Source organism: the organism of the source record quoted next, unplaced genomic scaffold, assembly GCF_019419815.1.
Source record: "Pyrus x bretschneideri cultivar Hongxiangsu unplaced genomic scaffold, Pyrus_bretschneideri_v1 Contig32, whole genome shotgun sequence".
Taxonomy (NCBI): Eukaryota; Viridiplantae; Streptophyta; class Magnoliopsida; order Rosales; family Rosaceae; genus Pyrus; species Pyrus x bretschneideri.
In genome coordinates, this window is record NW_025999635.1 from 303,883 (window position 1) to 325,848 (window position 21,966).

General features: G+C 38.1%; 4 protein-coding genes across 8 annotated transcripts; 1 reads left to right on the forward strand and 3 right to left on the reverse strand.

Annotated features, from left to right (window-relative positions):
- Nucleotides 1-1,143: 1,143 nt before the first annotated feature.
- Nucleotides 1,144-8,136, forward strand: LOC103958381 (pumilio homolog 4). 3 transcript variants are annotated; one of them, XM_009370634.3, is made up of 12 exons: nt 1,144-1,475; nt 1,638-1,701; nt 1,912-2,587; nt 3,293-4,136; nt 4,312-4,882; nt 4,972-5,113; nt 5,196-5,303; nt 5,835-6,047; nt 6,124-6,234; nt 6,895-7,089; nt 7,392-7,566; nt 7,646-8,136. In XM_009370634.3, exons 3-12 carry the CDS (start codon nt 1,922-1,924, stop codon nt 7,681-7,683), a joined length of 3,063 nt encoding a protein of 1,020 aa, XP_009368909.2. In that variant the 5' UTR covers nt 1,144-1,475; nt 1,638-1,701; nt 1,912-1,921; the 3' UTR covers nt 7,684-8,136. The 3 variants fall into 3 exon arrangements, with proteins under 3 accessions (XP_009368909.2, XP_009368908.2, XP_048446416.1); XM_009370633.3 differs by having other exon boundaries at nt 1,146-1,475; nt 4,309-4,882; XM_048590459.1 differs by having other exon boundaries at nt 1,146-1,475; nt 1,638-1,682; nt 1,909-2,587; nt 4,309-4,882.
- Nucleotides 8,137-8,397: 261 nt separating this feature from the next.
- Nucleotides 8,398-9,965, reverse strand: LOC103958380 (protein WHAT'S THIS FACTOR 9, mitochondrial). Its single transcript, XM_009370631.3, is given in 2 exon segments — nt 8,398-9,071; nt 9,073-9,965. Coding segments are annotated over 2 exon segments (1,254 nt in total). The 5' UTR covers nt 9,763-9,965; the 3' UTR covers nt 8,398-8,507.
- A 691-nt stretch (nt 9,966-10,656) lies between these two features.
- Nucleotides 10,657-15,241, reverse strand: LOC103958379 (OVARIAN TUMOR DOMAIN-containing deubiquitinating enzyme 9). Of its 3 annotated transcripts, none has more exons than XM_009370627.3 (11): nt 15,032-15,241; nt 14,313-14,683; nt 13,975-14,216; nt 13,026-13,099; nt 12,232-12,286; nt 11,826-11,900; nt 11,640-11,713; nt 11,496-11,544; nt 11,286-11,370; nt 11,131-11,187; nt 10,657-11,013 (listed from the first exon to the last, which is right to left on the reverse strand). In XM_009370627.3, the coding sequence occupies exons 2-11, from the start codon at nt 14,647-14,649 to the stop codon at nt 10,964-10,966; spliced, it is 1,098 nt and encodes a 365-aa protein (XP_009368902.1). In that variant the 5' UTR covers nt 14,650-14,683; nt 15,032-15,241; the 3' UTR covers nt 10,657-10,963. The 3 variants fall into 3 exon arrangements, with proteins under 3 accessions (XP_009368902.1, XP_018505669.1, XP_009368903.1); XM_018650153.2 differs by having other exon boundaries at nt 14,319-14,674; nt 15,032-15,240; XM_009370628.3 differs by having other exon boundaries at nt 14,313-14,674; nt 15,032-15,240.
- A 2,267-nt stretch (nt 15,242-17,508) lies between these two features.
- LOC103958378 (serine/threonine-protein kinase PCRK1) lies at nt 17,509-21,251 on the reverse strand. The gene is made up of 5 exons (XM_048590823.1): nt 20,725-21,251; nt 19,551-19,964; nt 18,838-19,098; nt 18,571-18,693; nt 17,509-18,369 (listed from the first exon to the last, which is right to left on the reverse strand). Exons 2-5 carry the CDS (start codon nt 19,938-19,940, stop codon nt 17,845-17,847), a joined length of 1,299 nt encoding a protein of 432 aa, XP_048446780.1. The 5' UTR covers nt 19,941-19,964; nt 20,725-21,251; the 3' UTR covers nt 17,509-17,844.
- Nucleotides 21,252-21,966: the final 715 nt, after the last annotated feature.

Consider the following 21,966-nt stretch of genomic DNA (forward strand, 5'->3'; position numbering starts at 1 on the left):
TAAGAATTGACGTGACTGCCACATTTTTACCATTTGGCTGCCAAATTTGTGCCTAAAAAAATAAATTTTTATTCATTTAAAATATTATAATAATTTACCCCAAAAAATAAATAACTTAAAACCTAGAAGCCCCGCACCACCAGAACTCGCCGAATCAATCTCCAAAAAGCTCACAATCTACGCCAACTACCTCTGATTTCGAGTTGTGTGTCACAGCTGGCGAGCCTCCGTCCCCAAAACCTGACACTCCCTCCCCAGCTCTCCTGGTTGATGCTTCCCCAATCCCACCGCGCCTTCTTCAACCTCTCCAACAGCAGAGCACACTTCCTCCACCTTCTAGAAGCTTCTCACCGCAAGTGCCGCTACGGCTCCTCCCATGGATGACTCGTCATCCTCGACGAAACATCTTTCGTCTCCTCGTTAACCCCCTCATGCGCGCCAAGCACCACCTTCCTTTGCTTTCCACCTTCCCAACGTTGTTTGATTTGATTTGATTACTTCGATTTGGAGCTAGGGATTAGAGAGAGAGAGGGAGTATGTCTGATTTGGGGGTGGGCTCGGGTGGGGAGAAGGGGTGTGTCTGATTTTGGTTGAGGGTGTGCTAGGGTGGGGAAGACGAACTAGGTTTTGGCTTTTTTTTGTTGCTTTACTTTAATTAATTATTTTAATATTTTAAAATTTTTATTTAGTGTTTAGTCACGTGCCATAAATGTGGTAGACACATCAGCAGAAATGGGGATCCTTTATTTGCCACGTCATCACTTAACAATTTACTTAACAGATTTTCTAACAGATATATGAAATTGAAATAAAATGATAAGTAAATGTATAAAATTAAAATGTTTTAAAGATGTTGTAAGAAATTGAAACCAATCACAAACCTGAGAGGGTAAAATCTACTTACCCTTAACATATTCACAACAATTTATATAGAAATTTACCAAACACTCAAAACATTGTTTTATTTTTTTTTTATTGAAGCACTTTTACAAAAGAAAATTACCAAACACTAACAACTTTACTTTTCAATTGTCTCTCAACAGAGATAGTTTTTATTAAAAACGCACCAATACGAAACTAACCCTAAAATTTGTTACAACTCGTCCATGCACGTATCATACCTCTCGTGAGACGGTCCACCATCTCCTCTCTTCCCGCCTCGCCCCCACCAAAACTCCGTCTCTCTCTCTCTCTCTCCAGTCTCTTTCTCTCTCTAAAAATTAAAAAGCGGCCGTTTCGAAAGGATATCAGGCCCACACGATCTCATCCCCAACCTCAGCCCCCTCTCTCTCTCTCTAAAGTTCTCTCTAACCCTTGGAATTGTTCCGAAATTCTTTCCTAGATTTTTGACCAAGAAAAACTTCAGCTTCTTCAATCGTATATACGTATATACACATATATACACACATTATATTCTTTCTGTACATATAGCAATTGGATTATTGGTGGAGCTCCCTCAGCGATCAATTCCGCAGGTTGACCATTTACTCGGTTTCATCAGTACCAATTTCGTTACAATTTATTAAATTTACAACAAAGTTAAAAACTTTTGATGTTTTGATGCTGTTTTGTTGATGTGATAACTGATCATATAATTGAGTGGGCTGATTTTGATGTGATTTCCATGATTTTCGCAGTCACCCGAGGAATTGTTCGGGATTTGATTGTATTGATCGTGAGGATTTCTGCCCACGCTTAAAGGTACGAAATTTTTGTTTCAAATATTGTTCTTTTTTCGAGAATTTTATGCTTTGAATTCTAAAGTTATATTGGATGTTGATCATTTGGGTCCTAGCACAAAAAAGTTAGCCAATTGTTACCTTTCTTAATGATTACAATTTATCGAATGCAAAAACTAGCTGAATTTGAAGAATTTCTGTTTTGCTTTTGTTGTTGTTTGTGATAATTTAGAGTTGTGGAGATGGCTACGGGGAGTAACATAGATATGCTGTCAACCCTAGATAATAATCTGCAAGGATCCAATGGGAATTTAGAAGATGCTTTACAGAGTGAGCTTGAATTGATTCTGAGAGAGCAGCGCAATCAGCATGCCATTCACCGGGAGAGGGACGTGAATATGTATAGGAGCGGCAGTGCCCCGCCAACTGTTGAGGGTTCGCTAACTGCTGTGGGTAGTCTCTTTAGGAACTCAGATTTTAGGGATGTGACTAGTAGGATTAGTAATAACAATGGGGTTTTGTCCGAAGATGAGATTCGATCTCATCCTGCTTATCTTTCGTACTACTATTCGCATGATAATATTAACCCAAGATTGCCTCCACCGTTGTTGTCGAGAGAGGATTGGCGTGTTGCACAAAGGTTTCAGGGTGGCGGGTCTTCTTTTGAGGGCATTGGGGACTGGAGGAGGAAGAAGTTGGCTGATGATGGTGATAGTTTGTCGCTGTTTTCCACGCAGTTGGGACTACAAAAGGCAGAGGATGAGTTGATGGGACTGAGGAATGCTAAAGGTAGCAATCTCCCTAAACAGACTTCATCTGAGTGGCTTCACAAAAGCACGGATGGTTTGATTGGTTTGTCGACAACTGGGTTTGGTGGAAGGAGAAAGAGTTTTGCTGACATTTTACAGGTAATCTATTGTGAAGGCTTTATTCTGTATTATTTATGTAGTTCCTTGGTTAGACTTTGATTGTATTGTTTTCGTACTGAATTGTTTCCCTTTGTCTTGACAATTGTTTCTTTCATTAATTTTGTATGCTTGAGTATTTTGATGCTACCTGCCCCCTTTTGATTAGTATTTTCAGTTAGATGGCTGTTTGAAGCTTGCATTACGCATAGCTTTTAGTTTACGTTTGATATTTATTGCATACTACACGAGATCACACATTTTCCATAAGTGCGGGTACACCCTTCGCATGGGGATGCAGAGCAAGGAAGCCAAGAGCATGATCCTGCTCTTAGAATTACTGTTGCAACTATCTGTGGTGGCTTCTATTGGAACCTTTCCATCTTGCTAGCTGTTGTATTATATGCACATGACATGTTAAATGCATCACGCTGTACTTTATTTATCACTGTCTAAGTTCTCATTTCCATTTTCATGAAGGTTTTTTTTCCGCTTCCCTTTCAAATATTCAGAAGGGTGCAGATGTTTATTAGTTCTTTCATATTTAATGCAGAAAGTTTTCATTATTCATATTCTTTAAATTGATATGCTTATACCTGCACTTCTCCAAGTAAATTCAAACAATTTGGTTTGGGATGAAGTGCTTAGCTGCTATTTCTTGTTTCTTATTTTGGTGTCCTGTAAATTAATAATTGACATGTTCTGCAGGAAGGACTTGATGAAACTGCATCCTTGTCAGGTCCCCTGTCAAGGCCATCAAGTCGTAACGCTTTTGGTGATATCATGGATTCCACAGGCATGGCTGATCCCTATCCAGTTGGGTTAACTAATGGAGTGGAGTCTGCAGAGGGTATGCATAATGGACCAGCTTCACGTGGCCTGGTGGGAGTTCAGAGCCATGGCCTAACAACTTCTCATTCCTTTGCATCTGCTGTGGGTCCTTCTTTGCCAAGAAGCAGAACCCCTGAACAACTATTTGGGAGGTCCACCGGTTCTGGTCTCCGCCCTGTAGGGAGTAGAGTATTCCCTACCGAGAGGAAGAATGTTGCTAGTCCAGATATTCAAAATGATCGTTCTTCCAGCATGAATGATCTGGCGGATATTTCAGCCAATTTTTCTGGCTTAAGCCTATCAAAAATTAGACCTGTAGATGATGATAGACGTATTCAGTCGCAGCTTCATGTGGATCTTGATAATCAGCGTGATTTTCTGTTTAAGATGCCAAATGGGCATCAGAGGCTGCAGCAGGAACTGTTAGAGAAGGCAAATGCTGAAATTTTTTCTCTTCCTACTAATTATGCTCATCTAGCAAAGAAAAATGGAATCATAACAAACCGTACTACATCCAATGGGCAAGCTAATTTTTCAAGAAGAACTTCTTCTCCCAGTCTGTACTCAAAAGGGAGTTCTTCAGGCTTTGGAGCTTTGGAAGGATCTAATGTTCATTACCAAGAAGCAAATCCAGCAGGTATGGACTTTGATGGCCATGTTGCCGGGGCCTATCCTGTAAATCCAAAGTTGAACATGACAAGTGATAATCATCTTGGTGCAGGTAATTATGAAGTTTCTTAAATTTCATCTGCAATAACTTTTTTATTTTTAAAATCAGCAGAGTACCTTGGTTGAATAGTCAGTCAGCAGTTAGCGTTGACAATGTTTCTCTCTCTCTCTCTCTCTCTCTCTCTCTCTCTCTCTTCCTCCCTCCTTTTCTTTTCTGGGTGCAGTAGCTAGTGGTGATGAACAAAGTCTGAACAGACTGGGAAACAAAGTAGGGCCTGGTCTTCATTCTTCTGTTATGGACCCATCTTATATTCAGTTTTTGCAAAGAACTGATTACGCAGCACGTAATGTAACTAGTCCAAGTGGTTATCCTCTGAGTAAAAACCACTTTGGCACTTTGCATGGAGACTTAGAGGGGCTTCAGAAGGCATATCTTGAGGCATTGCTTGCTCAAAGGAAGCAACAGTATGAGTTGTCAGTTTTAGGTAACTCTGACGGTTTTAATCATGGATATTATGGGAGCCCACCATATGGGCTTGGCATGTATCCAGGAAATCCAATGGCAAATTCACTTCATCCTTCTATTGGGTATGGTAGTCTAATGTTTGAGAGTGAGAAGATTGCCCACTTTAATTCTATGTTGAGAAGTTCAATGGGAGGGTCGGTTAGCTCCTGGAACTCAGATATTGGAAACAACCTAGAAGGACGACATGCATCATCATTATTAGATGAATTCAAGAACAATAAGAACAAATCTTTTGAATTTGCAGACATTGTTGATCACGTAATTGAATTCAGGTATGTATAGTGTTTTTCTTCAGTGTATATTCTTCTTAGGTTGCTTTGGCTGCAATTCTGACTTCAGTTTCTTCTGAGCAAAATTGTAGTACCGACCAGTATGGAAGTCGCTTTATTCAGCAGAAACTAGAAACAGCCACTGTGGAAGAAAAAATGAAGATATTTCCAGAGATTATTCCTCATGCTCGCACGTTGATGACTGATGTATTCGGAAATTATGTCGTACAGAAAGTATAATCTCTGTATTTCAAATGCTTGAAAATTCCTTCCCTTCTGTTTAAAGTTATTAATTTAGTTCTGCGTGAAATTGCAGTTTTTTGAGCATGGTACAGAAAGCCAAAGAAAGGAGTTAACCAGCCAACTTACTGGCCATGTTTTGCCTCTCAGTCTTCAAATGTATGGTTGTAGAGTGATTCAGAAGGTGATTTCCTGATCCTCAAAATCTTGATCTACCAATGCCTTTCTATGTGTTAGCTTCACACCTTTGATCTGCCTCAAAATTTGCATAGCATGGATACAAATTCTTTTTCTCCATATTATTACTTTGCAGAACTCTTTCTATCATGGTGTTTGGTGTTATTCGTGCCACTTACATGATTTTACGAGAAAATAATGTACTATATTGCATCTGGCTAGCAGTAGCTTCATGTGATGTTCTTATTAGGTTAGAAAACAAGACAATTGTAAATGAAAAGGAGTTTTGGAAAAATTTAAGAAAGATGTTGTCCACATGTAATGTATGAACACAATGCTCCTGTCTTGTATGACCTTCATTGTGACAGATAACTATATATGTTACTATGCTTCCCTCCTCCATTATGGAAAAGACACTTTGGCACCACATTTAGAAAAACAATGACCCGATCGTCATATTGTTTAAGAGTTGTTTAAGTATGGTATGAGATGAATCATACTTGGAAAATAAGAATTAATGCTCGAAATTTTACCTCAGGCCTTGGAAGTGGTTGATGTGAATCAGCAGGCACAGATGGTGTCGGAGCTTGATGGTTCAATCATGAAATGCGTCCGTGATCAGAATGGGAATCATGTCATTCAGAAGTGTATAGAATGTATCCCTCAAGATAAAATTCAATTTATAATTTCATCCTTCTATGGGCAAGTTGTCACACTATCCACTCATCCTTATGGATGCCGTGTTATACAGGTTAGTTGTTTGCATCTTCTTTCTCTGTGTGGGGATTCTTTATGTTTACTTGTGTGATCCCTTTTGGTGCTTACAGAGGGTTCTGGAACATTGCAATGATTCAAACACACAACAAATAATCATGGATGAAATCATGCAATCTGTATGCATTTTGGCACAAGATCAATATGGAAATTACGTCATTCAGGTATTCAATACAATACTCTGTATATATATGGTTGAGCTGCTGTGTTATATTTATTTTTCCATAAATAGCCATGGATTTGTTCTATTCTGTTAAATGAGTTATGTTCCAGAAAATATGCATTGTTTTGGATGCAAATGCTTTTCCACAAAAAGGGAAAAGAACATTGGATCTTTGGGCATGAGAGGACATATTGGCCTAACACTATGACAACTCGTTTGCTTAGCAAATATTATTGAACCTGATAACCAGAATTCAACTTGTTTAAGATTATTCTGAGCATGTGTACAGAACTGGATGCCGAGGTACTTTATATTTTTGTTTTCATTGGTAGATCGTATGCCTTGTAGCTTATACTATTCATGACTATGCCTCCTGTGATGTCATTTTTTTATTCATCTGAGCATTGAGACAAAACTGGATGCCAAGGTACTTGATTGTCTTTTTCAATCTGTCTTTTTCTTTGATTGAAAGCCGATGCTGTTTATAGTGTGTTCTAACTTTTGTTTTCACAACCGATAGTAGTCATGCTTTGTCTTTGCTTTGAGACCCTATGCTATTTGTGACATCTAACATCATCAAGTATATATATGTGTGTGATGGAAATACTCATGTTCATATCATCAACTGTGCGTATCTGAGATAAATACTCTTGTTTGGTAGCACGTCCTTGAACATGGTAAACCGCACGAACGGACTGCAATTATCCACAAGCTTGCAGGACAAATTGTGAAGATGAGTCAGCAGAAGTTTGCTTCTAATGTTGTGGAGAAGTGCTTAACTTTTGGGAATGCTGATGAGCGCCAGTTTTTAGTGAATGAGATGCTGGGTTCAACTGATGAAAATGAGCCCTTACAGGTCTAAAATTAACGTTTTCCATACAGAAGATAATATATACTTTCAAGATAGTCTACACTAGCTATGGAAATTCTTACATGAATTTAGCACATTGTACACAAATCGAAGTCATCCTTGATCATATTTTACTGTACAATGAATTAACGCTACCGACTGCTGCCAGTCTACTAAGTTCACACTTCGCACTGCCACAATTGAAAATCCACATAGTCACGCATACGTAACAAAATATGTGATGCTTCAAGGTCATGAATTTTTCAGTTTTTGATGCATGACCAAATTTTTCAAATGCAAATGTGCAGGCCATGATGAAAGATCCCTTTGGAAACTACGTTGTGCAGAAGGTTCTTGAGACTTGTGATGATCAGAGTCTTGAGTTGATTCTTTCTCGCATTAAGGTTCATTTGACTGCCCTGAAGAAGTACACCTACGGCAAACATATCGTTTCTCGTGTCGAGAAACTCATCACAACTGGAGGTGAGCCTTTTCCTACATATTTCTTGTACAGATTTGCAGAGTAAAAGACCTCTAACAGATTTTGATCTATCATATGCAGAAAGGCGCATAGGGTTGTCAGCCTCGTGTTCTTCTTGAAGCACCCAATCTGGAGCGAGCAGAAGGCATTTTTCCCTGTTGCCACCATGAATAAGTATGCACCTTGTACAGCTAACATGGACAGTGACCTTAGCAAGTTCGTTCAGTTCGTATAAGTACACAGGGAAGCTATAGTTGTAAATAAGCATGGAATCTGGAGCCCCCTGCGATATGATGTTTATCCCCCTCCTAGTATATATTTTGGCTCGCCGGTTCTAATCTGACCAGGAAAACTCGGCATGGAAGAGGGTCAGTCCTTGGGCTCGAGAATTTACCGGTACAAGGTTCGTTGTCTATTTAACAGTCTCAAGTGTAAATGGTTAATTGCAATTTGAAAGAGAGGGTAAATAGGGAGTGTTCATATATGGTGGGGCTTTCGACTTTGAGAACTACTTTGTGTAAATACACTGCAATTTTCTGGAGGAGATATATATATTACTTGTCTTTTGCAGATATCTTGTTCGTTCCTTTGTTCCTTCATTTTCCGCTTCATGACTTCTCGCATCTCAAGTATGCATATCGCGAGTAAAACTCGAATTGTACAGGTTCCTAAAAGAAATTAATTCAAATTGTTACAATAGAAATGAGCGAATGAGCACCCACAAAACTCAATACACCCGGTGTACGAGATGCACGTGTTTGAACAGGTTAAAGATTCAGCCATGCAAATCTGGCCGTCCAATGAACCGGTGAACATAGTGGAATTTCACAAAATAACATGTAATTTTTCAGTTCTCTTTCATTGTTGCGTCAAAAAAATCTCATCCACAGCCAAATGGCAAAGAACGTGTAATTTTCCAAAGTTTAAGCTTCCAATTTCATTTCTAATTTTGAACTCCTCTGTCAGACAAGTAAGAACACTCTGCAATCTCCTTTCCATCTTCAATTTCCGTATGCGAATCCAATCGATCAACAAACCGGTTTTTCACTCTCCTATTCTTCAAGATCGCGGCCGACTCCCTCATCAAATCAATGTACTTCATCCTCACCCCCGAAAGCGGATGCCTCCCAATAGCAGACTCATCACGGTAAGCCTCTTTGAGGATTGCAGTGCAAGTCCTGTTCCTCAGAGACAAGTAAAACATATGGGGATGCCTCTCAAACGCCTTGTGCACTTTCTGCGGCATCCCCATATGTTTCTTAAGACACAGAAGCTTCTTCCTCTCTGCTGAATGCTCAACAAACAGACTCAGCAACTCATGAAGAAGCCCCACCACGCGCTTCTCCGATACATCACTGTCCGGATCCAGATGAGAAAAATCCTCGTAAGGCGAAACGTAGGGAAGCTTCTGAAACTCCTCCAACCAACCCATAATCTTCCTCCTCAGCCTCAAACCCTTAGAGGGGAAAAGTGGGAACTCATGCTGCCTCCATCGGAGCTCCGAAATAAACCCCTCTCTTCATTGCAGTCCTCTGCACCACTGACAACACCTTCTCACTACTCTCAACAGCCAACCCCTGCATCCCATCCTCCATCTCCACAAATCTAAAACTCTCATCCAAATTGGCATCCGTGTTTCGCACGAAATCATCAGGCAAACCCAAATACCACTGCATTCCCTGAACAATCTTCAAAGGCAAGATCTTTTTTTCGCTCATCAGAATCAACCTTTTCAACCTATCCCTTAAATCCTCCCTACATTCCTCACAAACCCTTTTCTCCTCCCTATCAATCTCATCAGCTTCTGGGGTCAATCTAAACCATGGAAGATTGTGTTTCGGGCCGGTAAACTCCTCGAAAATCGAAGGGTACAGCCTCAGAAACCTTGCAACCTTCATGGGGACCTCCAATTGAATCCCCCTTTTGGAGACATCAGAGATTGGGATGCAGCCACTGGGGTTTTGGGCAATCAAATTCTTGAGGGAAATGATGGGTTTAAGAACAATGGACTTGTGGATTTGATCGAGTGAATCAAAGTAAGGGTCTTTCTTCCATTTCATGTACACATCGACGTAGGTGGATTTCTGGGTGTGGGTGTGAGGAGGGTTTTGGGGGAGGTGCAGGAAGGAAAAGGTTGGGTTTAAAGAGGGGAAAATTAGGGTTTTTAGGGTTTTGGAGGTGGGTTTCTTGAGTAACATGTGTAGGGGTTTAGGGGACAATCAGATAAATCTGTCGCGGGGCGGATTCAGAAAGATAAACTGAGAGGTTGCAGCAATGGCGGCCTTTTGTAGGAAGTTTCAGTCAAGCTCGATCTGCAGTCGAATGTTCTACCATTGAGCTATGGACCCTTTAAATAAGAAATTTTTAGTTAAATTACTTGTCTATCAGCCAAATTTTTTTTTTTTTTTTTTTTTAACAAATAATTTTATCTAAGGATGAGTTAAACTTAGTCTTCTAGTAATAATGTGGTTCAAATTTGTCTTTGATAAGAATCAAACTTAAAATCTTTCACTTACTTACAAGTGAACATGAATATCGTTAAACTGTAAAACTAAGTGACATATTAGACTATTTCTTCACACTACATGTTTTTTTATTTCAAATTTCAGAAGAAAAAATTAGTACTAACCACAAATTTCGAAATAACAAACTCCCGTAACCAAATGATAACATGTCCATTCCCATGGTACTGACATGGACTTCGATGCCAAGTAGAAATTGTACAATACAATCGAATATATATCTCCCCCTGGTTTTAAAGGGTTTACATATAAAAAATTACAGGAAAGGATTCGGGGAGTTTTTATCCTTATAAAGTTTTGGGGGGAGGGAGGCTACTTACGGAGGGGCTTGTGCCCCCTTTGTTAATTTTTACAAATCGCCAACCAACACAAGACTGCTGACAGTGAGACTCGAATCTTCATGTGGCAACATAGAAAGCAGGAACCTTTATCAACTGAACCAACCCTTATTGGCTGAAATCGGGGAGCTTTGTTCAAATAGAATCACGAAGTATTCAAAAAGATTTTTTTAGTGTTCTGATTTAGTCCATTTTCTGTTAATATTTCTGAACATAATGTGAAGGTACAAAATTGAATGGAAAGAAAGATTTACTATAATTAAGAATAAAAACGATGAATTTATTTACAGAAAGGAAGGACAAATCCTCTATATATCAAAGGTATGTTAAAAGCAAAAAACCATCTAAATCAAAGAAGATATAACATGTACAAGGGAGTTGGTTAAGAATCAGCTGCCGGTGCAAATGCAGAGCAGAAACAAGCAAAGGAACGCCATTCTGCCCCCCGCTCCAGGGAGCCAAAGATAGAGAACGTCAATGCGACACTGAAGCTTCCTCAACAGAAAACAAAGACTCGTTGCAGATGTGGATTCCTGGTTTCAAAGGTTCCACCATTTCTTCTTTTTCCTTAAGCTGGGCGGAGGAAGTTCTGAACAAGAAAACAAAATACAACGGAAAGATAACAAATGTTAACGCCAGTCATATCATTTAATGTGTCCTTTTATTTCCCAGTAGATGTATGTAAAAAACGCTTATTTTGATTTACCTCCTTGGGGATAAATCGAATTGTAATGCACTTCGGCCCAAAAGCTCAAGCAGATAACTGCACAAGTGAAATATAAGCAAACATGACCAAATACGGTGACTAATAGAGGGAGGAGGGATGAAAGATGGAAGTTTATTAACTTCTAAAACCGTTACCTCTATTGGACTTTTGAATGTGCGGAAGGATTTCAATGTAACATGTATCTCGGAAAGAAGTTATTACAACTATCTTGACACCATACTGCAATAAAATAATGGACATATCAGTCGACAATTGAATGTTTCTCTACGAACTGATGGACACCCACATAAAAGCAAAAGATTAAGCAAAAAAATAAAAACTAGCAAAAAGGGAGTGATTCATACCGAATCTGCGGCAGCCTGCAATGTGACATGATCACCCCATTCACCGTTCCTATTTCATCCATGTCAAGAAGAATTAGTAAATAAACGAGAAAAAGATGTAAGCTTTAGGATAGAAAATTATGGATAAAGAGAATAGCACACTACTTGCTCATCTTGTTTAGATAATCAACATAACCCGTTAGAACGTAACCCTCGTACATTTCAGGGTGACTCATCAGCTGAGACATAAAAAAGATGAGTAGTTAAATTACAAAATATCGTCTTCAAAACCTTCACAAGAATAACTTGAATTTAACTACTAAAGATCCACTTACTGAAATGCCAACCAACCTGTTGAATAATTTGGTCTCTTACAACACCATGGTAGTCAGGAGAACGATATAGTTGATCTGATAAAGCACGAAACTGGGAAATAAAACAATAGTGAGACACTATCAACTTAACTCAGAAGAGGACTCTGGAATATTGCAAGTTAGATATGTGAAATTACATGTATAAAGATATGTTACATATACATTTGAGCAGTGCATTTACAATCCAGAAAGAAAAAAGCATTGAAAGAGTAGCGGGAATGGGGAAAAAGTTGTTTCAATCAAGACTGCATCAAATTATTCATTGCGAATACACCGCTTGATATACTTCAACAAAACTTGGATGCTCAGTAAATTTTCATTTATCATTTTAAAATGAAAGAATAAAAATGATAGACCAATCATTTAAGTAAAATAATACCAACCTGACAGTTACCATCTCCCTGGACCTTACACTCCACCAAATCATACAACTGCAGCCTATTGAAGAAAAAGAAAAAAAATTAGGGCTTGTTTGGTACTCTACTTGAATCCAACTTTTTAAACTCAAAAACAATTTTCAAGTTTTAGGTCTTAAAAACTTGTTTGGTAGGACTATTTTAAAAAACTGAACTCAAGATTAACTCAAAAATATAGTCTATTATCTAAAAACATAAAAAGTGAGTTTTTAGAGTTTTTAAACTTAAACCCACTCATTTCTTTTCTCTCCCTCCTCCCCTCTCACTCCAAATCTATCTCTCTCCTTTTTTTTTTTTTTACCTTTTTCGTCTCTTCTCCAATCCGTTCTCTTCATTCTCTTGGTTCTTTCTCTCACTCCCCTTCCTCTCTATCTCGTCCAATCCTCTCTTTTCTTTCTCTTTCCTTCAATCATCTCTTACCTCTCTCCTCTTTCTCCCTCTCCTGCGACCCCCTCTTTTTAGATCTCTTCGTCCAGTTTAAGTCGTAAGATTTAAAAAATTTAAATCGTAAACCAATCAAGTTTTTGAGTCTTAAAGAAAATTGTTTTAAAGAAATGTTCTTAAGAAATGTTTTGAGAAATGATAAAAAATTTTCAAAAAAAGATACCAAACAGGCCGTTAGACACCTGAAGTGAAACACCCAATACTATCGATCTGTTAAAAAAAATCAGAGACAGAAACATAGGTTTTACAATATATCCCGGGAGACAATTCATTACTCATAAATAAAGTATATAATACGTGGAACTAACATAAAATACCTATCCAAAAGCCTCTGATGATCTGATAACTGTTCATCCTCCGAGGGTAATTTTTCATTCGTTTTAGGAACATGCTGCCAAAAGAATGATGATAATGTGAATCCCATTTTGCAATAAACATTAAACTAAAAATGTGTATTGGCATGCAATAAAGTTTCCTAACAAAAAACAAACTGACAAATGGATACTGATCTATTCCCACACCATCCCGAATATTAATACCAGGAGACCAATTTCTACCAATTTAAACAAATAAACTTTCAGTCTGTGATGAGTGGGGGGTGTAATCCCAGAAGAGAGTGGCTGGGTGAAGGGAGGGAATTGCGATTTGGGGTTGTGGGTTGGGTGTTGGCAGGCTGTCTGGGTGCTGTTTGGAAGGTGGGGCAGAATTTTGTCGGCGAATGCTCAATGCCGGAATTAACAGGGTGGCTGGTTGTTTGCTTGCCGTGGAGGTGACTGGCAGCATGTGACATCGTATAAAGCGAGAGAGAGAGGTTTCGGTTTTTTACTTCTTTAGTCTTATCTTTTATTTCTATTTAGTTTTTTTTTTTTTGTTTTGTTATTTTAAATTTTTTTAACAATTTTAATTAAAAAAGTCTGTGTGGTATCACATAATTTGCTTTATAGGCCACATATGATTCATCTCAACATGCGAAGAACCATATTGATGAGTGTACAGTATAAAAGTGATGAAATTGATGAGTTTGAGACATAAAAGATCATTTGTGATTAAAATTCGTTTCATAATTACAGAACAGATATTTTAAGAGAAAATTTGGTACAAGTACTAAAATATTATATGTTTTATTACGAAAAAAAATGTGTTCAGATTCAGCCCACCCCATTTCTGAATCCTGGCTTCATCCCTGGATAGATGACCAGCAGATGATATGCATAATCTTTTGATAATTAAATGGCAGCAGCAAGATGCCATAAAAGCTAGACTTACAGGTACAGAAGCCATCTGATTCAATCTTCTCCCTACTTCACCATCAAGAGAAAATTCATCTGTTATTTCCAGTGAATGCAAAAAGTCTTCCCCATTAATTGAGTATTCTCCTTCGCAGTGATCACTTGCTAACTCGTTTCCATTTCTCCTTGGATCATCCACCCCATGTTGATTATGTCTATAATCATCGGTGTCCATATTTGTGCCGAAATCATTTACTGCATCCTGAACATTTTCAAGCCCTACAGATTTCCAACATTTCATCTTATTAAGGAGAACAAATACACAAATGCAAATCAGAGAACTTAACGAGAATGTCAATTTGCATAATCCTATACCAGTACCACTGTGCCTATTTGATGGACCAAGCCAATCCTGCGCAATGATTGACGCTTCCAACTGCCCTTCTCCATAACCAGTAGCTCCTGACGTTTCTACAGAAGCGAGCCTCGACAACTCTTCTTGATAAGCATAAGCTATAATCTCATCATTCTCCACAATACAAGGCTCAACATAACCTTCTCTAACATACTCTACTTGACTAAAATCCTGGTCGTATTGCGTAACAGTACTATGAGAATTATCATTCGACAATGTGCAAACATCCAAGAGATGGAGACCCCAGCGAAGCACGTCGGGATCAAGGTTATATGTCTTCATCTGCTCGTTTAACATCTATCTAGCAACACTACCTTTGCTCCTGAAGTACCTAGCCCCGTTAAATTTCAATAACCGAAAAAAACTCGAAAAGGACATAATCATAACAATAGAAACTACATTATTTGAAATCTATTAAACTAAGTTCACAGTCATATAATCGGTTTCCTCAAAATCCATCTATAATTTCAATAAAAAAATCTAAACTTTAAACTAGCCCAACAGTAAAATCTAAAAAAAGAAACAAATATATTGCACATAAAGTTCAAAAAACTTTAAATTTCACAGAGCAGAACATGAATCACAAAACCCTAATCCTAAAAATTCCAATAAATTTCAGAAACGCTTCAAACTTTGAATTTAAAACCTACCCAGCAAAATTAAAAGAAAAAAAACCAACCTTTGAATCCAAATTACGGGGGCCGGAAGAATCTTGGGAGCCAAACGGAAGGGGTCGTGAACGCAAGCGCCACCGGGGGAGGAAGATAAGAAAGTGTTTGTTGAAACTGGAAACCGCCGTTGGATTTGGCGTGTTTTGTAGAAATCGAAAAATCCCGTTGGGGTTAAATACGGCTCGCTTTTCGCAGAGGGAACCTGAAACAGAGTGAAACAAACCGCCCCGCTCCACATGATGATTTGGCACGCGGAGGTCACCGGGATCTGCCGGTTCCCCGGTGATTGTGCCACGTGTTGGCTTGTTAAGGCTGGTTTGGGATATAGAGAATCATAGATGGATCTGTCACAGGATAGGCCCGTGAGCCTAGTAGTATGGCCTAGTAGTTGGAGATGAGAATATAGGTTCGTTTGGATGTACTTTTAAAATGATTGAAAATATTTTTAAGAAAAATATTTTTGGATTTCAAAAGTAATTGAAGTGCTTTATGCAAAAAGCACTAGTTATGTGTTTTTCCAGGATTTACTTGCATTTTTACCAAGGATTGGTTCTAAAAATATGTTCACCAAAAGTGTTTTTAGTCATTTTAAAAGCACATCCAAACAAGCTCTATATTGGGACAAGTGTAGTCAAAATCTTTTACCCCTTTAACACGGAAAAGATCTTATACGGATCCTCTTCACCAAGTCCACCAAGGCACACAATCTGAACATTTGAAATGTGATCTAACGGCTATAAATAGAGATCTACTTTAAAAGTTATAATAACTTTAACCGTTAGATCAAATTTCAAAGACTCGAATTGTGTGCCTTGGTGGAAAGGATCCTTTCCCCTTTTAACAATCAACCTGAAAACGAAAATTTAGGGTATCAAAGGGATAATATTTGCTTGAGGACTTCATATTCCTTATTTGGTGACATAAATTAATGGTAATACAACGCATGCTTCATTGTTTTAAATTCTGGTACCGACTCAAAGACGTTAAATTACGCGTTAACATGGATTTTTAAAAACCGATACAACATTTGTTGCAAATTCTACAATGATGACTGCAAGGCATGTTGAAGAAATAATTAGTTACATCATTATTTTGATGATTTTTTTTTTTTTTTGCGTGATAAGTTATTTATATTGTAACATGTGTGCAATTATTAACATTTGATGTGGTGTATCGCTTGTACTCCTCCCATCAGAGTTGGTCCTTTTGACATAACATTCTTAAAGTCACCTCTTGATCATGAAGTGATTGGAAAGTGAACTAGGATCTACAATATATGACTTTGAGTGCCTCTGAATCTTGGTTCATGTGCGTATCCTAAGGGGGTGTAGTCAAACTTAGATTTTAAAGGATTTTAAAGAATTTTAAAAGTGATAGATTTGATAAGATTTAAGAGGATTAAAGATGCCTACAAAATTCATATGGATTTTTAAAGAATTTGAATGGATTGTGGTGGAAGGATTTGAAATCCTAGAGGGTGAGGTTGGATTCTTTTTAGTATTGGTTATATATGCTTTTGGCTCTTAAATCCCACAAAATACACAACTTATTGAAATCCTCTAAAATCTTAATTTTTTTTAATATGCTTAGATTTGGATGGATTTTAAAATCCTTTAAAATCTTTTAATTGACTACACCTAGATTTTAAAGGATTCTAAAATCCTTTAACTGACTACACCTAGATTTGAATGGATTCTAAAATCCTTTAAAATGTTTTAATTGACTACACTAGGATTTTAAAGTCTTTTAAAATCCTCTCAAATCCAAGTTTGACTACACCTCCTAGTCTCATTTCAAAATCTAGCCTAAAAAAAAACTACAAGCTTTCTCTTCATTTGTTTGTAAGAGGCCACGATAGCCATTATACATGCTAGAAGGCGGTTAGATACCCATTAAGACACTTCTTGAAAACCGAAAAAATATTCAATTCCGATCCTGGATAGGATTCACCATCTGCTAGACATACCGCATAAGCCAACAGTAGTATGAATGGAACAGGAACCCCTCAACCTGGTGAAGTTGCATATCTGCTAACGTTGAAGGTGAAACTACCCTAAATTTTCCCTTTAAAGTTCAGATTTTTTTTTTTTTAATACCCTAAATTTAGGGTATTAAACGGCATGGAAACCATGGGAACATTTACCCAAGAAGTAGTCTATTCCCACTTGCTAGCAACAAGAAGAGAGGTAGGTAGAGATTTGGCGGACTCATGAAATTTCTCATGAGTCTGACTGAGTACAAAATGTCTCTCAATTTAATTTGAGGAGCCTCTATGTTTTCGTTGAGATGCTTTATTTGAGGATCGTAAACCTGATAGCATTTGGTTGGATTATCTTGACTCGCATTCATAGGGGACGAGCGTGGGGGTTTCTTCCGTGGCCCGACCCCTTTCAATTGCTCTAAGCGGGGAGAAGGGTACCTTAGAGTTTACCAACTTACAACTCACTCAAAAGAAAATATATGCATGCACGAACAAATTGCATCATTCTATAAGCATACTATATTTGTTGGAAGCTCACCATATATATGTCATCGATTGAGACATTTTCATCGAAGTGTTATTCTCCTGGAGGCGCTTGGTTTCATTTTCATTGAAGCGTTATTCTTCCGATGGCGCCAAGCGCCTCCAGGAGGCCAATCCTAATAGTTCAAACTGCCATCCATATGCAACTTTACATTTCCATTCCTCAGCAAGTATACATAGAGCAGATTTTCCATCGCATGAGCAAAACAAAAAAGAGGCGTCACTGTCGCATGATAAGGCCATTACATGATCAAAACTAGCAACTGTGCCAATTCCCAGTATGCTCCTCAACTTACTTCAACAAGGATTTACAATCTTTGGTCTCCCTATTAGCCAATTAAAGCAACAGTTCTCTCCGATGAATGGATCCACAAGCCTCCTCATCAAACTCTCCCTTTTGGATTCTGCGAAATAATCTTCCTTCGAGTCCACATTGTGTAAAGGGAGTTCCGGGCTTCCCATATCTGTCGTCTCCATAATTCGGTTCACCATCTCCAAGACTTCACTCATTTTGGGGCGTGATTTAGGCGCTCGCACCAAGCACCGGCTGGCTACGGTTGCTAGTTTTTGGGCCGCCTTGAGGGAATACTTTCCTTCAAGCCTTGGATCCAAAATCACCTGGAACTTTTTTGGATCGGAAGAGAGGTGTGGCCTCACCCATTCCATGAGTTTTTGCTCGTTCTTGGGTCGGTTTCTGTCCACAGGTCGTCTGCCTGTAATGAGTTCTAAAAGGAAAATTCCATAACTCCAGACATCACTTTTCGACGTGAGATGCCCAGTTTGAATGTACTCAGGAGCTGCATATCCTACTGTTCCAACAACCTATAAAAATATGATCAATTGGAAAGTTATTTTGGCAAGTTAGAAAGAAACTACAGGAAGTAATTTAATGTATAAGATCATAGTTCGTGACAACTGATTTTGGCAAGTCAGCCATCCGTTTCGCTTACATGACATTCACTATAATAGAAAGTCAATTCTGAGGTTATGTAAGCATAATCTTGTGCATATATATGAACATACCGCGGTAGAGACGTGGCTCAATCCATCTGAAGGCCCAAGTCTGGCCATACCGAAGTCTGACAACTTTGCATTCCATTGTTCATCTAACAGTATGTTTGAAGACTTGAAATCCCTAAAGATAATCTATGCCAGAGATGAAAATTGGAAACAATGTTAAATAATCAGTGGAAGTAGAATGAACACTATAATTCTGAATGCTCAGAATTCTTTATAATGAGCTGCGTATGTGGTTCAACGCATAAAGGGCCCGGGACAACTAGAAATTACCTGAAATTCCATCCCCTCATGGAGGTATGCTAAGCCGCGGGCAGTATCCTGGGCTATTTTCATTCTTGTGCCCCATGGAAGAGCTATCTGAAATCGGCTAGATAAGTGGTCTTGCACACTTCTGTTGGGCATATATTCGTATACCAGGAGCCGTTGAATCCCTCTTTCGTCATCCTCAGCACAGTAGCCTAACAGCTTGACAAGATTTGGATGTACAACAACCCCTAAAACATTAACCTCAGTCACCCACTCTTTATGGCCCTGTTATACGAAAGATGGAAATTAAAAATATCAAACACCTTGAAGAAATGGGCAAGGATTTTATCAGATCACACAGTAAATAACATTTTTCCGAGCTTTGAGCAACATAACCTTGCAAGTTATTATCATTTGAGCACGGATAATTTACAAGTTATTATCATTTCATAGTTTGTTATTTGAGTATCGTACGCTAGGTTTTTATCAGAACTTACTCATTCTTGTGTGAAATTGTGCAGTAGTTGTTGAAAGTTAAAAAATGCGTCGCATTCTTAACAAAAATAATCCACCTTAGTTCTACCGCTATGGTACTACTATTTGGTTCCAATAACTCGTGAGAATCTTTTACTCTCGCCATCAGATTAGTGTATATCTTATGCTCGTGTATATATATATATATATATATATATATATATATATATATATATATATCAGCATAGAGGAAGAAGACTTGCCTGAAGTCCCCTTTTACTCAGTTGTTTAACTGCAACATCTATTCTTTGATGTTGATCTTCTGTGCTCTGGATATGACCCCTATACACCCCGCCAAAACCACCCTCTCCAAGCATGAGGGAGAGACTAAAGTTCTTTGTTGCCGCCTTTAACTCCGAGCATGTGAATTCTCTGAGATTATTACTCTGTCTCTGAGACAATGCTGCAAATGACTTCGCGGACGATGTTGTACTAAGCTCTGCAGTGGCATTCTGAGAATTGAACTCGGAACTAGATTTTCTTGGGTCGCGATCGAGTGAAAAGAACGAGGAAGCTGAACGAGTAGAGATAGACTTAGGAGACTTTGGTTCATCATCCTTCTCTCTGTTGTAGAAATTATAAAAACACTTCATTGCCGGCTGAAGGCGATGACCTTACTGCACTAGGCAAACAGAATTCTTGTCATGTCTTGTACATTTTCGGATATGAAAAGCAAAATCTTGAATGTTAACAACAATTCAAATGGTTTAAACCCAAAAACTCCCCCTTCACAAACTCAATTAGCAAACAGTCATATCTTAAAGCTAAATTAGACCTACCACAAGGAGATTATGCACAGCTTTTCAATTTAGTTGCTCACAGAATTCTCCTTTTTCGACATAACCCGAAAAAAAATCCATCTCTCAAGGAGACCAAAAAAGTATTTAAACTACCTAATCAAAACAGTCCAATTATAAAATTGATGTCAAACAGAACCTACATTTTCATCTGATATACCAGAAATTAAACTTCCTCAAACATTGATCCATTTATTTTTATTACAAGCGATATTTCTATTCCAAACTAGACTCAGGGAAAGGGGGAGGGTTCGAATACGGGATGCAGTGGGATGAAGAAGAAAGGCCTAAGCACCCTCAAACCTTGGTCTTTAAGCATATTCTTGTTCTAACTCTGGTCAAATTTGCAAAAATTCCTTTCATTGAGGCAGAAGAAAAGAAAAGTCAAACTAATTAAAATAAAACTCCGAGGAATGAAATTCTTGAAAAATAACATCAATTTCCAAAACCCAGAATCCAATTTCCATTCACGTGAATTATCATCAACAGTTAAATTCATTGGCATGCACAAGCAAATAAACAAATAAAAAAAATCAAAAAATACAATTCACTTGGATAAAAAGGAAAAAAAAAAACTTACCTCTTATATATCACTGCAGGAAAAATCTGGGAACCTATACATACAGATCGTTGTAGCTTTCTGGTGTTGTGAAAGAGAGACCAGAAATCATGCAGAAAAATTTAGGAGTATCCAGAGAAACAGCGAGCTCTCCATGATCCAAGGCAAGTCAATACAAGGCGGCTGGGGGTCTAGCTCACCAACTAGGAACACCCACGTACGTACACACAAAACAAAAAAAAAAGGTGAGAGGAGAGAGAGAGAACAAAACACAGCAATATTGGTAGAGAGAGAGAGAGAGAGAGAGAGAGAGAGAGAGAGAGCAAAAGAAACCCAAATAATAATAAAATAAAATAAAGGTAGATTGTTTTGTATTTGTATTTGTATTTGGAGGAGGAGGAGGAAAGTGAACAACTTCTAGTATTTTGTGTGAAAGCGAAGACCGAGCAAGAAGATTGAGAGTTGAGAGTTGAGAGTTGGATGGATGGCTTTGATTAAAGATAAAGGATGAAACTTTAAGGTGGGGTTCTGTCAAAGAACTAGTCATGACTCATTATATACTACCAAAGCAAAAAATAAAGAAGAACCAGTCATGTTCTGCACAGTGTTTTATATATATATATATATATATTCGTGTATATATGTGTGATATTTTACAACGGAGGTCGTTGCAAGTTTAGATGATTCTGTGGGGTAGCTTAGACCGTAAACAATCCAAGTTTTTAATACAGAAATTTGAAAAGAACTGTGCTTCTAGAAGAGATGCAAGTTGCATGACAGTGCCTAAATGGCATCCACGTGTAAATAAGAGCGAAGAGTGCGAACGAAAACAAAGAGTTACATCCTTGACAAGCAAGTTTGTTCTTCTTGTTTGATCGCACTGCAAAAGCATTTCGATATTGAACGTTACCAAACATTACGAACACAATATTTGAGCTCTTTCTTTTTCAATCCGCCATGAAACATTCATCACGAATTTGTGTCATCAATTTTGTTTGACAATAGATTAAGTAAGTTGTACGGTTTCACTGTGTGGGTGGACCCCCTCTTGAATCTTCAAGCAAAGTCTAAGGATGTGTTTCCAACGTTCTTCCGCCGCTTCTCTGCGTTTATCGTCGATTTTGCTATTTTAATTTTCTTAATTTTCTTAAATTTAATGTAACGGCTAAAATTATTATAACTTTTTATGGAACTCTATTTGCAATTGTTGAATCAAATTTCAAGACCTGAATTTATGAACTTGTAAAATTAGGTGAAAGGGAT

What these genes read in the sequence shown, in the direction of transcription:
- LOC103958378 (XM_048590823.1), bottom strand. Translation starts at nt 19,940, where the DNA reads ATGAAGTGTTTTTATAATTTCTACAACAGAGAGAAGGATGATGAACCA. An exon ending in TGAGTAAAAGGGGACTTCAG is followed by an intron (nt 19,099 to 19,550) that starts GCAAGTCTTCTT and finishes TTCGTATAACAG; the next exon opens with GGCCATAAAGAGTGGGTGAC. An exon ending in TGAGCCACGTCTCTACCGCG is followed by an intron (nt 18,370 to 18,570) that starts GTATGTTCATAT and finishes ATATTTTTATAG; the next exon opens with GTTGTTGGAACAGTAGGATA.
- LOC103958381 (XM_009370633.3), top strand. Translation starts at nt 1,922, where the DNA reads ATGGCTACGGGGAGTAACATAGATATGCTGTCAACCCTAGATAATAAT. An exon ending in TGATAATCATCTTGGTGCAG is followed by an intron (nt 4,137 to 4,308) that starts GTAATTATGAAG and finishes TTCTGGGTGCAG; the next exon opens with TAGCTAGTGGTGATGAACAA. An exon ending in ATGGAAATTACGTCATTCAG is followed by an intron (nt 6,235 to 6,894) that starts GTATTCAATACA and finishes CTTGTTTGGTAG; the next exon opens with CACGTCCTTGAACATGGTAA.
- LOC103958379 (XM_009370627.3), bottom strand. Translation starts at nt 14,649, where the DNA reads ATGTTAAACGAGCAGATGAAGACATATAACCTTGATCCCGACGTGCTT. An exon ending in AGGGAGATGGTAACTGTCAG is followed by an intron (nt 11,901 to 12,231) that starts GTTGGTATTATT and finishes TTTATTTCCCAG; the next exon opens with TTTCGTGCTTTATCAGATCA. An exon ending in GAGACCAAATTATTCAACAG is followed by an intron (nt 11,714 to 11,825) that starts GTTGGTTGGCAT and finishes TTTATGTCTCAG; the next exon opens with CTGATGAGTCACCCTGAAAT.